This window comes from Diadema setosum, chromosome 2, assembly GCF_964275005.1.
Source record: "Diadema setosum chromosome 2, eeDiaSeto1, whole genome shotgun sequence".
Classification (NCBI taxonomy): domain Eukaryota; kingdom Metazoa; phylum Echinodermata; class Echinoidea; order Diadematoida; family Diadematidae; genus Diadema; species Diadema setosum.
In genome coordinates, this window is record NC_092686.1 from 20,170,918 (window position 1) to 20,187,012 (window position 16,095).

The 16,095-nt window shown below is 39.9% G+C and overlaps 1 protein-coding gene across 1 annotated transcript in view; it reads right to left on the reverse strand.

Annotated features, from left to right (window-relative positions):
• The window catches only part of LOC140240627 (alpha-N-acetylgalactosaminide alpha-2,6-sialyltransferase 2-like), a 141,225-nt gene that overhangs the window by 25,305 nt on the left and 99,825 nt on the right, over window positions 1-16,095 (reverse strand). Inside the window, exons 6-7 of the mRNA XM_072320384.1 lie at window positions 8,984-9,101; window positions 592-743 (exon numbers count right to left, since the gene is read on the reverse strand). Of these exons, the coding sequence (XP_072176485.1) occupies window positions 592-743; window positions 8,984-9,101 (270 nt within the window). The remainder of the gene's footprint in view (window positions 1-591; window positions 744-8,983; window positions 9,102-16,095) is intronic.

A 16,095-nucleotide genomic window follows, 5' to 3' on the forward strand; every position in this document is an offset into this window, starting at 1 on the left:
TTGCTTATTTTTTACATGTTAAAATTGACCCATTCGAACTTTCAATAAGAAAATATAAAGCTAGAGAGACATGTAGTACTTCTATTGACATGCACACAAATTCACCGAGCAGAGTTCGCAAATCCAGTGCATGACGTCAGGCAAAATGTGCAGCTTTCCTGACGCATTGGGGGTATTTAGGCTCTATCAAGACGCCACATTTCTGTGACCGTTTCGCTTCTGGAATAGCTCAAGTGACGGAATGTCACCTCATTATATTCTATGACTTCTGAGCTTCTGATGTCTAATTGCAAAAATTGAGCCTTCACTTTGAATTTCTACTTTAATTAAAAATATTTTGGGAAAAAGTCCAGCAAGATCACCTATTTCAATCATTTTGGGGATTTTTTTCCTCAATTGAGCCCCTAAAATGTACCTCTTTCCCCCCAAATCAGGAATGTGAATGTGGTACAGAATGACCACCTCAGTGGGATGACCAGGTGGTAGTGTAACTGACATTCAATTCTAAATAATTAAGTTTCATACAGAGATGCTTATCTTCCTTGCAAAGCATGAGAAATGACTAATATGCAATATCAAAGACAAACTTACATTTTATGTACATATCTTACAAAGTCTGGATGGAACAAACGGATATCCTTGGCTTCAGCCTTCAGCTTTTGCTTTGGATTGTTGCCACCTGCTATCTCCGATATATATTTGTAGTCATTTTTCCGGCATGGCAAAAACAGCCATTTGATTCCCTATGTGAAAATAAAAAGAAACAAAAGGACATACTTATATCTGTGTATTCATATTCTAGGTTTACAACATTTCAAAAACTCTTATTTCAACCTCTTGGTTTAATCGTGCAAAGAAACGTAAAATAAGAAGAGACAACATGCAAATGTATTATGGACAACACAGCACAAGTTCAACAGGAGATGGCAGGAAGAAAGAGTTGTAACTCAAAAACTTTGAGTGCAATATTTTCCCCAGCAACTGAATGACTGCAACTCACACACACAGACATCCACACGTGACACTTATACAAGATGCTATACATGCATAAATAGATCACTGCTAGTATTCGTGAAGATGGTGTTTAAGTGTGAAGGATGTGAAATCATCTCAGAAGGACACAAAGACTTGCCTTAGGAAGGGATGGGATGAGAGAGAAAATAAAACTGATGCAATTCAGTCAAATGCAAGAAAGTGTGCAATCACATTTCCTCCCCTGAAATGTATTGGTATTGGGAATGATGTATATTTTGAAAAAATGACACACCAAAAATTGCAATAAGCAATCATGATACAGATAATATTGCTTTCCGTTTCTTTTTATGACTCTCATCATGTTCAAAGGTTTGATAGTTTCTATTGGTGTGGCAAGATCCAATGATTTGAGAAACTTTCATGAAATTTTGCAGAAACTGAAAATTTATTTAAACATAACATGCAGGAACACACTAATGGGACTAGGGAAAATTGAAATTACCATCTGTCATATTTGATGACATTTGATATGCACACATTTGGTCCCACTATACACTATAACAAGATATACATGTATTGGAGGTATGAAATTTTTGTGAATGGGACCCGACAGCCTTTTCGCGGTATGAAATTTTTCGGGAATTGCCATTACCATTCAATGCATATCGAAAAAAAAAGAAAAAAAGAAGAAAAAAAGAAGGTGATCTGGCTTGGAGGGCTACTGTTTCATAATTGTCAGCTATGGAGAGCACAATGAAGGTTGTGAGGAAAGAAAAACTCTTTTCTTTCATTTGATTTTATGTTGGCAAATGTCATGCATGACTGAACACAAAAACTTTAAAGAAAACAATGACAAATTGCACTTTTTCCAAGTATGATCAGTGTTATCGTGAAGGAACAATGAATGTCTCACTGAATAGATGAGATCTGTTGATGAACGCAGCAAAAAAACTAGGCCAGCTTTTACAAATGCAGGTTTGTGATTAGGGTTTGTTCTAACATTTTATGGTCTATAACCTTTAACATGGCCACTTGTCCGATAGCTTGGTCACTCCCACGAACGCCAACCCACACAGTCCATTTTTCTCTACTGGTATTCATATTCAACACCATAGCTCACAGCGACAGACCATGTCATGAATATGCAAAGAGAAAAATGGATACATTTTAATGGGTTAACATTTGTGGGCTGACCAAGTTATTGACAGCGTGGCCATGTTGAAGGTTTTGGACCATAAAAGGTTAGAAAAACACAAACCTGCAGTTGCGCAGGCTGGCCTGTTAATTTGATCACTTTCACAGATATCACCCATTCAGTGAGACATTCATTGTTCCTTCACGATAACACTCATAACTTGGAAAAAGTGCAATTTGTCATTGTTGTCTTTAAAGTTCTTGTGCTCAGTCATGCATGGCATTTGTTACACAATTAGGTATCAATGGAAAGAGGAAGAATTTTCCTTTCTTAACAACCAACATTGTGCTCTCCATAGCTGACAATTATGAAGTAGCAGCCCTCCAAAAATAGATTTTTTTTTTTTTTATATGCATTGTATTGTAGACAAGAACTTTTGCATGCATTACAATTTCGTGAATATTGGCTATTGCAAAATTTGTGAAATTAAAATGCATGCTAACATTCCTCATTTTAGTGTATAAGCATCTCAACATTAATAAAAATGTCCAAATTTCATAAATCCATACTTGTATACCAGAAAAATAATGGTCTTCAGGTTTCTGGATTTCATCAGATATTATAAATTTTATCAGGGAAAAGACTTCTGTACATAAAGTACTAACCCTCAAATTTCAGGGAAAAAATATGGTGCCAAGTACAATGAGATATGAAACTCATTACATGAAGACGAGTTAAGTGATATAAGATATCGGTCCCCCGTGATCCATACCTGTTAAAAGGGGACAGTAAGATATCAAAGCAGTACATTTTAATACACTAGTCACTACGGCAACTGGTATGCCTCTGCCACAATGCATGGTTCTTTCAATAGGTCTAGAGTAAATTTAAAGAAAATGCCTTTAGGCATCCCATAGTAATGGGGAAAATAGCTAAATTTAGAGAATTTGACCTTCACCAATGATCAAAACTAGAAATGTCGCTATGGTGACTGATGCCTCCGCCATAATGCATGATTCTCCCAATAGTTGTATAGTACAATGTCTTCACAATGTGTGATGACAGTTTCACATAGCTGGCAAAATATTGATATGACAGGTTTGTCAGAAATGTCTTGAATGTTCACTTTCTGGGTTTGCTATAATTGTCTAAGAGTGCAGGTACACATATTTGGGGAATTAAGGATTTTTACTTGACTTCTGACCGACCCTGTTATATGTTTATGCATTGAGTAATTTTCAAGGTATGAAGAAAGAGTGTAATTACAGTACAAAATAGATTTTTTTCATTTAAACCTGACCTTTCACCCTTAACCTTTGACCTTTGACCTTCTGGCTGGAAATTTCCCAGAGAATCTCCATTAGGTAATACATGTATATATTAAGTTTTAAAACTAATAATGCAAGAACTGCATATACTACGGTAGTATATGAGGGAAACAGTAAAATTTTGAGTTGACCTTGATCTTTGACCCCCTGACTATTGACCCATGACCCCTAAATTCCCTAGATAATCCCTGCCAGTCAGTACATGCATATGTACCAAGTTCCATGAAGATACACTGAACCATTTGCGAGAAAAGTGAAATTGTTTACATTTTTACCTAACCTTTGACCTTTTGACCTTTGACCTTATGACATGAAACTCTCTCTGGAGAATTTTTACGCAGTAGTACATGTCTACACTAAGTTTCAATAAAATACCTTTGGGCATTGCATAGATATGGGAAAATAGCAACTTTTTAGCATTTGACCTTGACCTTTTGACCTTTGACCTCTTTCCAATGTCACTAAAATCTCCTCAACTAATTGCCCCATCATACATCATACTTGGACCAAGTTTGGTGAAAGCTGCTTCATCCAGTTTTGAGTTATCACATAAACAGATAATTTTAGGATTTGACCTTGATCTTTGACCTTTGACCTATGTCTGATATCACTAAAAAACTTATCAAGTAATTGTCCCATCTTACATCATCCTCGGAAAAAGTTTGGTGAAATTTACTCGATCCAGTCTTGAGTTATTGCGTAAACGGATACAATTTCATGATTTGACCTTGACCTTTGACCTTTGGCCGATTTCACCCAAAATTTAATCAAATAATTGCCCCATCATACTTTATACTTGCACCAAGTTTGGTAAAATTCCAGTCAATATTTCTCAAGTTATCGCGTAAACGAATGCGGACGGACGTACGTACGGACGGACGGACAACCCGAAAACATAATGCCTCCGGCACCACTTCGTGGCGAAGGCATACAAATTCCCAAGAAAATCACTGTAAGGCAGAACATGCATAAGTACAATTTCCATGATGATACCTTGAGCCATTTTCGAAACATGGAGAAAAAAGTTACATTTTTGCATTTTTACTTGACCTTTGACCTTCTACCGCATGGCCCAAAACTTTCCCAGAAAAATTTTATCTGGTAATAAACGTATATACAAGTTTTTAAGAAAACTCCTTCAGGCATTCATTGCATTGATATGGGGGAAAATAGTGAAACTTTAAAAAATTGACATTGACCTTTGACCTTTCACCTTGACACAAAAAGTCCCAAGAGAATCAATGTCTGGCAGAACATGCATATGTAACAAGTTTCATGAAGATACCTTGAGTAATTTCAGTATCAAATAGTCCAAAAAAAAGTCCCAAGAGAATCAATGTCTGGCAGAACATGCATATGTAACAAGTTTCATGAAGATACCGTGAGTAATTTCAGTATCAAATAGTAAAAGTTAACATTTTACCCTGCCCTTTGACCCTAAAATTTCCAAGAGAATTCTAATGTCAGGTAGTACAATGTACATGCATAAATATAAACTAGCTTCATAATGATACCTTGGCCACTTCTGAGATATGGAAGAACTGAAATTTAGCATTTGAACTTGACCTTTTGGCAAAAAAATTTTCCCAGCGAATCTCTATTGGGGTATACATGTATACACTTAGTTTCAAGAAAAATCCTGCAGGCATTGCATAGATATGAGGGAAATAGTGAAATTTTGAGCATTTGACCTTGACCTTTGACATTGAGCATGGAATCAAAAGTTGATAGGCACAACTTTGCTTACTCATACATATACATGCCAAGTTTGGTTATGATACCTCAGACGGTTCTTTAGTTACACTGTCCACAAAATTGATTAGGCCTCCATCTCACTAGGAAGGCGACCATGGCGACCATGGCGATCTGTGACGATTTAACAAATCGTGGCGCGATGGTCGTCCGTCTCCATACCGGTATTTGGCCTTCGAGGCGATTACACTACAGTTTCCCTACGTTGAACCTGCACTGTAAGCAATAGCGCCACGATAATACGACTTTGCCGTGTTGCTGCCGCATTTCCAGGCCGACGAGACGCGCTGCTTCTGCGATCAAACCGATTGTGTTGCGATATTCGTACGCTTATCAAGACCTCGCTACAACAGTGATACAATCGGAGCGACAGTTATAATTTTACGCCGGGCTCATGCTATGATCTTAAGTGATCAGGGTATAAAATGGGTTTTATGATTGAATTTCTTCAGGCAGATGTCAGTATCAAACCAACATGGATACACAGAATAGGGTTTTACCCTTACATCTTAGCATTCTAGAACACACCAGTTGATGTGAAATTGCACTAAGTTAAGTCATCCATTCAATTAAAAGGGTAAAATGTGTATAATATCAGAGAACCAGCTTACAAGAAAACTATAAATCGTATCCTACAATGAGACAATTTTATGAAGATATATATGAAAAGATTACAGCTTAATTTACTTTCAATGACTTGGAATGGTATATGACAAACAGACAATTTAATAAACAGAGTAGATTCGTACTGAGTATACGTGGAAAAATGAATTTTATGTTTTTCTCCATGTCCACCTTCCTAGCCTGTGCATCACTTTCTATCGTTCATGGTTGGTTCCTGTTACATAATACAGTAACAGTGGTAATTTTCATGGGCGATGGGGGCCGCTTTCGATGCGCTTGAGTTACGCCTAACGCTTTGCTAGCCCGTCAGTTACGAATGTGGCGCCTTTAATGTGCTCGTGAGGCGATTGTGATACGCTCTAAAACCACTGCGACCTCGCTACGAAAGTTTTGGACATGTTCAAAACTTCCGTAGCGAGGTCGCCAACCATGGCGATGGTGGCGTCCCTCCTCGCTTCTGAACTGCTCAAGATATGATGAAGAAGATTTAAAGCGATCAAGCCATGATCTGCCGCGCTTTGTCGATTTTTGATGATCATAGCGGAATCGCCGTCTAGTGAGATGGGGGTATTACGGACGGACGGAAGGACAGACAAAAGGATGGACAACCTGAAAACATAAAAAAAAACATTAAAAAAAAAATGATTATATAGCTAAGGATACAGTAACAACTCAGGGCAGTGTCTGGCTGATTTGAAGCTTGCTTGGTCGCTGCTAGAATTTACGCAAATAAGGCAATTTTTGGAAAAGTCAAGAGGGCTTATGCCGAAGTGATGCCCTTCCAATTTTGTGCTGGTGAGCTGTCGATTTTCTAAAGTTCAAAACTTTGGGCAGACAGGCATTGCATAGATATAGGGGAAATAGTGAAATTTTGAGCATTTGAACTTGACCTTTGACCTTGTGCACTAAAAAGTTAACAGGCACAAATTCGTTCACTCATACATATACATGCCAAGTTTCATTAGGAATAGGATATCTCGAACAGGTTTTCAGTTCCCCTGTCCAAAAAATTGACTATGGATGGCTGGGAGGATGGACGAACGCACAGACGGAAGGATGGACGGACGGACAATCCAAAAACATAATGCCTCAGGGGCCCGTTGCATTAAAGTTACAATTATGGTAACTTTGCCATCCAATGGTAACTTCCATGGAATTCTTGATTTTGATTGGCTGTTGAGCATTGTTACCAAGGTAGTTACCATTGGATGGCAAAGTTACCATAATTGTAACTTTTATGCAACGGGACCCTGGTGTCACTTCGTGGTGGAGGCATTACAGAAAAAAATGATTTTATAGCTAAGGCTACAGTCACAACTCAGGGCAGCGTCTGGCTAATTTGAAACTTGCTTGGTTGCTGCTAGAATTTAGGCAAATAAGGCAATTTTTGGAGAAGTCAAGGGGGGCTTAAGGCCCCAGTGATGTCAAAGTGATGCCCTGCCAATTTCCCACTGGTCAGCTGTTGATTTCAGATCAAAACTTGGGTGGGGGGAAATAAAAATAACTTAAGGAAATTGTTCGGCTAGTGATTGCCGAGGCATCTGCGGTATCCCGCTGGTCTCTGCAGGAAATTTCTCAAGAGCAACGTGGGTATATATCTGACTGCCTTTTGGCCAAAAACAACGCCTTTGCTTCGAATCTGACCCACCAATGAGGACAAACTGATTCCCCTTCAATGACTATGACATGCAGCAAGATCTACAAGCCCAGCACTCACATGATGATAAACTGTGAAACCATACACCTGTAGATTTTAGGATTTTGTGATGACTACCTGCATTGTATTTGTATACTGAGTCACATAAAGGAAACCCGATAGTATCATGCGAATAAACAAATGACTTTCATTCTACACATGTACCTTATTCTTCACAAAATATGTTTTATTTGCCTTATAGATAAAAATTTAACAATTAGATTACAAACTATCAACTTTAGTTGTGAAACCAAAGCTACTTTAGTAGTAGAAGACACCGCATATTTTTCTTTGTGTATGTCTCTCTCAGGAATAGGTGGTGTACCATGAAGCCTTCTACTACTAAACATTCTATATCGACAGAAACCTTCATAGATTTTAAACCAAAGATAAATAACAAGTGGAAAATAGGAAATCAAATAAAAAGGAAGTAGAAATCATGACAAAAAAATCTTTCATCTCTCCTAGGTTAGAATTTCCTAAATATCATTGTTACTTTACTTTTACTGTATTATCTACATCCTATTTATTTCTATATTTCCATTATCCCTATTTCTTTTCACTGATTACATCTTTATTCAATAGATGATAAAAAAATCCAAACCATAAAAATATATATGCCATATATTCAGCGAGTCTTATCTTTTGTGAATCAGGACTTTCAAATTAATTCACAAGTGGAATAAAATTCATAGTAATGGGGTACAGGAATACAATACATGTAACACAAAAGTGTATGAGTGCATGTCAGATTGAGTTAATATTTCGTGTGTCACTAAATTTGCGAATGGCACCCAAATCACGAAATTTACAAAAATAAAATATATGGTGCATACCGTACTATATCCAAACCCCCCAAAACCCAAACTTTCAGTTTCCATCTCATTTGCCTCAAATTTGCTGTCCCTGTCCAGCATGTTGCTAGCCGAGTCCCCTTCTGTGTGGGTTACCCGTGTCAGGTAGAAGCTGCAGCTGCTCGTTTCTTTTCTCAGGGGAAGACCATTGTGGGGGCTTTCTTGCATGTGTCCCTTCCCCTGCCTCTTCCAAACAGCCCTGGCTCCTCTTCCCCCTTGTCCCTTGGTTGTGCTTTTGTGTGTGTGTGTGTGTTTGTAATTTTTTCCATTTTTTTTTTTCATAAATTGCTCACCGGTGACTGCTATATTAGGTTGTCACGCGGTACTGAGTCTACTTTGGGCGCCTAGTGAAAAGTGTGCCGGCACAGCTGAAATTTTGATTCTGCAGTAAAACTGCACCAGCAAAAAAGCAATGCTCTAAACAAAGGTGGTGCCCGGACAGTCGCCAGTCGGTAACCAGTCGAAACTGGCTAAAAGCTTGCCGCCCAGCCACTGAGTAGGCTGATTTGGTGGGGGGTTGTGACCACAGCCTGAATTGAGCCTTGGCTCAGGTGGGCTACAAGGATGACAGTGGTCAAGTTTGAATTGCATTCCATACATTCACAGTTAGTACCCTTACCTTGTCTTTGGGTACATCATCCGGCTTTGTATGCACCAGTGAGCGGTCCATGAATACATAATGAGTAGTACGCCTTCCAACATCTTCCTCATGACCCCTCCTGATGCAATGGTTCACCCTTTAATTGAATATGAGAAAATAATCTTTTACTTTATCACAAATCTACAAGAATTTCATATTGAAATGACATACACAGTGCATTTTAAAAGTGAACTAACAGCAGGTTAAAGTGATATCATTAATACAAATGAATAAAGAATTTTACATAATTTGAATATTGACACAATGATAACTCTTTTTCATGAACTTGGTGCAAATCATGCCATGCACTTAATGGCCAGTGATTGATTTAACATCTGCTTTTGGCATCTTCAAAATTCAAGAGATATGATTATTACCTGCAGCTCAAATTAGCATTCATTTCAGACAGAAATGTTTTGAGGTGCTCCTTGAATTCATGCTTGATTTTTTTATCCTGTTTGACTGGATAAATGATATGAACTTCATATTCAATGGTTTCCTGTCAGTTTTATCAGTCACACACATATTGATTTCAATATTGGTACATGCTACAACAACATTAACACATATGCACCCACATTGTCCTGTGGTGATATCGCAATACATGTACTTTAAAATGATTTCTCAAAGCAGTAAACAGATTCTGAGTAAAATTCTTTCAGCTGGATTTCAGTAGTATCGTCTGGAATAAAATAAGAGAGAGGCACACCAGGCAAACTAGAAAAACTACAATTGTAAGAATGTTGCAGTATAGGGTATCAATGATGATCAAGCTTTGACCTTAAATCTGGGCTACAAGGTCCTTCAGGAAATGAATAATCATTTTCAAAGGAATACATGAAAGACTGGAAATTTTGGAGGAAAAGTTTGTCTCTGATATGAAATGAAATAACTTGCATGTTTCCCTACAATGTCTTTCATTAATCACATCAGTAACATAAAAAACATGCGAGTTATGCTCAGTCTTGGGGAAATTTCATTCTAATGTCTTTTGTAAATCTTGTCTATACTTAAGCAGTGATTGACAGATGATGTTCTGTACATTTGAAAGATATATGTGTGTATGTGTGTGTGTGTGTATGTGTGTGTGTGCGTATGTATTCAAGTAATCAAGAACAAGAGGTTGGGGGGATCTCGCACTGACCCGATGTTAGCACGAGTTCACCTTCCATGCATTCTTTCTGACTACTACCGGAGAACATTGCAAACTTGGGGGAGGGGGACAGCTTTAAGGGCTTCTATGGGGGCATGGTGTCCATTTGCAAAATTCCTTACCATAGGAGGGAGGTATCCCTAGTACTGTGTTTGTCCCAGAAACCTTTAATTCTGAATGCTTGTGTGGTCAGAAGCTATTATGTACCCAGTTACTATTGTACAAAGTCAGTATGTCTTGCACTTGAATGGCGCGGTATGTATACACGGTGTCTGTGCATAGAACGAAAGATACACATCATGTGGTCAACTCTCAAGCCTTTGCTGAATCTAGGAGTGAATGTGCTGAGGATGATGAAGAACTTTGTTCTTATGATTTAATACAGCACTGTTTACTTCTGTACCGATAGACAAATCACTCGATGTTATCCTGTCTTGACTCGATAAGGACACAACGTTGAAAGATAGAACCCGTCTTTCAGCATCACAAGTAAGCAAGCGTCTTGAAGTCTGTTTGAGGTGCAAATACTTTGTTTACAATGGAACCTACTACCAGCAAATCCATGGTGTGGCAATGGGATCACCAGTCTCTCCTATTGTGTGCAATCTCTACACGGAACAGTTGGAACAACTAGCTATCCAATCTGCACCACACCCCTTGTTATGGTGGTATCGATACGTCGATGAAGCATACCAAACTCAAGAAGGAATACACAAAAGAGTTTACAGATCATCTGAACTCATTAGACCCAGACATCAAGTTCACAACAGAGGGAGAACTGACCATTCTTTGGCTTTTCTTGACACACTGACAGTGATCCAGCGAGACGGATCTTCAAACATAAGGATCTACCGCAAACCAACCCACACAGATCAATATCTCAACTTTAAGTCTAATCATCCCCTGGAACACAAATTAGGAGTAATCCATTCACTGTTTCATAGGGCTGAAACAGTCATTTCTGACCCTCAAGTAGTAGAGAAAGAAAAACTTCACATCAAAAAGGCTCTCTCAAACTGCAGCTATCCGCAATGGGCCTTCGATAAGATCAGCCAGCCCAAGAAGAAAGAGTCCAGTATCATAACAAACTCTACTACTCCATCAAGATGACAGATCGTAGTCCCTTGCGTCAAAGGAGCTTCTGATGCATTACGTAGAAACTTCAACAAGTTTGGCATAAGGATGAACTTCACGCCCACTAGGACATTACGCCAGTAGTGCTTAGTAGTGCCGTAGGAAAACTGAGGAGAATGACATCACTGGTCCCATGTATAGGATTCCTTGCCAAGGGAAGACCTTCCAAGGTACATCTGTCAGGAGTCATACATTGGCGAAACAGAATGATCACTTACAACCAGAGTTCTTGAACACAGACCCTCCAGCTCCACCTCCTCTTAATTATCACAACACATCCACGTCGAACCACCAGGCCATTACGTGGACCTGGAGAAGGTGGAGGTTCTAGACCGGGAACCTCGATACTTTGAAAGGGGAGTTAAGGAAGCAATCTACATCAGGCCCTACCAAACTTCTCTCAACAAAGACGAGGGGCACTACAAAGTCTATGACCTGCTTATTGACCGTCACACGATTAAGGCAAAGACAAGTCATCCGCTGATGAAGGCTGTAGCATTAACAGCTGAAAATTCCGGAGGTAAACACCTTGTATTGAGATAAAAAGTTTAATACCAATTTCAGAAGACTCTGAGACTTTAATGAGAGCAGCAGAAATCATGACTGAGTTAACATCTATTTTGCCCAGATCATAAAACTCTGATTTTTCATTATTCAATTAGGGCAGACGTCCACTAGGGCACGGATAAGCCTAGGAAGGGTTGCGGAAGCAAATTCTGTCATTTCGGCATCCTGTCCGCGTCGGATGTGGAAAAAGTGTGAGAATCGGCTTGTCCTGGGACATTCCTAGGAGTGTCCTAGGAGTGTCCTAGGAGTGTCCTAGGAATCACTCTGGAAGAGCATGAAATACCCTGAAATATGCTAATCATAGCCGGGCAGCACGGAAACATCTAGGGTTACACCAGGAATGATTAAATCATGAACAAGGACAATCAGGATGACTTGTGGACAACAAGAGTTAGATATGCGGACAGTACGAAGAAATAGGAAAAGGTTGTAAATTGGGAGTCGACTTTCGATTTTTCTCATTTGACTGCTAGCCATCATGGAGGTCACACCAGACGAAATTTGCTGTGCCCTATTGCTTCAAATACCAGCTGTGAGAGATGCTGAGATAGCACTTATAGCTCACAGGTCAGTGAGGCATCACGGTCTTGATACATGGAATGGTTTACCTGACTCCCTAAAACACCAACATCTCTGTCTTCTTTCAAAGCTAGTTTAAAGAAATATATTTTAACTCAATATATTTAGTAAAATAAAGTATAATGGAAGATTAAACGAGAACTTACCGTTTGAAGTTTAATTTCAATTTTATGAGTAATTGGAGGGTGAGATTATGTCATATATGAGAGATCCCGCTAGTGCGCGCGCCACTCAATATTAGAAGCAAGAATGTGACCACTGATGTAGGAAGATAACGAGAGATTAAGTTACCGTTTGAAATTGAGGGAGGGTGAGGTGGGACGTAATCTCACCCTCCAATTACTCATAAAATTAATATTAAACTTCAAACGGTAAGTTCTCGTTTAATCTTCCATTTTATATCGTAATTTCGTGAGAGATTACGTCATATATGAGATTTCAAAGCCAGTGGTTACATTCTCGAGGCAACCCCCCCCCCCCCCCCCCCCGAAGAGGGGTAGGGAGCATACCTTAGATAGAGGTTCCATTGCCATTCTCATTCAAGCTGAATGCTGCATAGATATTGTGTCTCCAAGAGTTCACAAGTTCAGGCAGTTCAAGACATGTCTGCTCAAATCTTAGGGCTTCACAGTCTATTTTTTGATAATTGTTTCTACAAAATTTTTCTCAGCAGGACAGGGCTTGTTGTAGTACTTGCGAAAGGTTCTTTCGTTGGCTCAACCGGCTTGCGCAAGTATCTTAGATACTGGGAAATTTCCTTTATTGGCTGCGGAGGTAGACGCTGCCCGAGTAGAATGCGCCTTGTAGATCCCTGTATCAATACCCGCAGCCTCCAATACCTCCTTAATCCAGCGAGCGATCGTTTGAGAGGATACCCTGTGATACGGTTTCTTGTAGCTAACAAAAAGGTACTGCTCACTAGCTCTGATCCTGTGGGTCCTTTTGATGTATTCCTGCAAGTACCTGACCACACAAAGTCTCCTGTCTGGTGGGTATGCCTGGAGCTTGACACTGTGTGAGTAATTTCCAGGCTTGCTCTGTTTTAGGAGATCATGAAGGTGAAAGGTGGCTGCATTCTCTCTTAACACCATATCATCCAAGCTTAGGTAGTGTAATGATTGAATCCTTTGTGCTGAGATTAATGCAATAATCACACACAATTTAAGCGTCAATTTTTTCAGGTCCAATAGTTGCGCTGGGGACCAAGAACGAAGAAAATTGAAAACAAGGTTAACGTCCCACGTTTCCATGTATCTAGGCTTGGGTGGGCGTAGCTGAAAGACTCCCTTCATAAACCTCTGGATAAAAGGATGGTTTCCAACTGTAAACATAGTATCTCGAAGTATCACAAATGAAGAAAGAGCACTCCATGCTAAGTTTATGACACTGTAAACTGCCCCTTTTTCGAAGAATATGTCACACAGGAATTCCGGGACAGCTTGAACATCTGAATACAAGTAGTTGCTGCATTTCTTGTCACAAAATGCTTTCCATTTGTTTATGTACACGGCATACTGTTTTTTAGTCCCTTTTCTCCAAGAAGAGGCCATTACAGCAATTATCCGTGCATTCAATCCCGCATCTCTGAAGGGGTTGCACAGAACCTGCAAGCAAGAACATCAATCTGAGTGTGAAGTGGGTGAGGAGTGTTAGAAACTGGCAATGTTAGTAAGGATTCACTCCTATGAATAACAAGTGGTTCCTCATTCATCATCCTGTTTAGGAGAGGAAACCATGGCTGGCTTGGCCATTTTGGGACTACTAGTATCCCAGCTGCATTATCAGATTTGATTTTTTGAATGCACTTAGCAACTAAGCAGAAAGGAGGAAATGCATAAAAGTACCACTTTCCCCAATCGAGAGTAAAGGCATCAACAGCCTTGGCATGTGGGTCGGGCAGCCATGTGACATAGTTCTCTACCTGCTTGTTAAGTCTGGAGGCAAATAGGTCTATTTCTGGTGTCCCAAAACGTGAGGTTATTTCTTGGAAAACTGTGCGGTCAAGCATCCATTCTGTGCGGTCATTGAATTTTCTAGACATGCGGTCTGCCTCCACATTCAGCTTTCCTGGCAAGTGTGCTGCTGTGACCCAAATTTTATGAGTTTCGCACCACTGCCAAATCTCTCGGGCTGCCCGATCACAGTCAAGGGATTTAATGCCTCCCATGTTATTAATGTACGCAACAGCAGTACTGTTATCTAGCCGTAACAAGACATGAATGTTTTGTGAATTAGAACAGAAGGACTTGAGTCCCATGCCAGCAGCCAGGGTCTCCAGATAATTAATCTTATTCTCCCTGGCTTTTTGCAGCTCGTCTTCATTCCATCTACCCCCTGTATGGGTGGTATGATCAGATGCCCCCCAGCCTCTGCCACTGGCATCCGTGCACAATTCGAGCATAGGTTTAGGGTGTCGTAAGGGTGAGAAAGCAGACTGCACATTGTCTATCCACCATTGCAGCTCTTCTTTTGCTTCCAAAGATAGGCTCATTTTTCTGTCAAAATGCCCCTTATTCATTTTGAGTGCTTTGATTTTGTCCCTTTCTAAAGCCCTGTAATAGAGCTGTCCATACTGGACTGCGGGAAATGATGCTACCATTTTCCCGATAATTCTAGCCACCTGCCTGATACTGGGGTTTGCTATTTGCATAAGTTCAGTGCACAAGGACTGTATTTCCTCTGATTTGTTATCAGGCAGTCGAATTGTCATGGTCTGAGTGTTGAGAATGAAACCAACAAATTGTATTTCTTGAGTGGGGCATAGTACTGATTTATCTGGGTGCACCAAGAACCCAAGTTGTGCAAGGATGCTAGTGGTTTCCAAAACCGTTTGCAAAGTTTGATTCTCACTTTCTCCAATAACGAGGATATCGTCAAGGTATCCAATTACTACATGCCCTTGCTCTCTCAGTAATGTAAATGCAGGTTTCAGTAGTTTAGTGAACAACCTTGGCGCCGTGCTCAGGCCATTAGGCAGTACTTTGAATTGCCAAAGTTGATTTTTCCAGGAGAACTTTAAGAACTTCCTGTGTGCTGGGTGCACAGGTACTGTATAGTACGCGTCCCGAAGGTCGACTGAAGCTAAGAAACTATTTTTTTAAATGAGTTCAATAGCAGTATGGATATTTTCCATCTTAGAATGCTGGTACTGGAGATATTTGTTGAGATCAGACAGGTCTAGGATAACGCGTGTACCCCCATCTTTTTTAGGCCGTGTAAAAATATTAGACACGTATTCTCCAGTTTCCCTCTGGCACTGTTCAATTACTCCCTTGTCACAGAGTTTAGAAATTTCAAGATCAATATCAGCCTCTTCGGCTTTATCACATCGAAAAATGTAAGGGGGTTTAGTTCTAGATGGTGCACCCATCTCTTTACTGAATTCAAGCCTGTAACCACTTACAGCATTTAGCACATGTGGGTCTGAAGTAACTTTGCGCCACTTTGGGAAGAATTGCTTCAGTCGACCTCCTACCACAGGTTCTACATTATCATGATGACATAGCTTTGCATGATCACTAGAAAAGGATGTTATATTTACCTCGTCAGTTGAACTGGAGGTTATCGTGCTCTCTTCATCCCTGAGCCTTGCTTGCTGCCGCAGTGCGGTTGGTGCTGGCTGGGATGTGTGAAGGTGTGGGGAGCTGGCGGCTTCCCC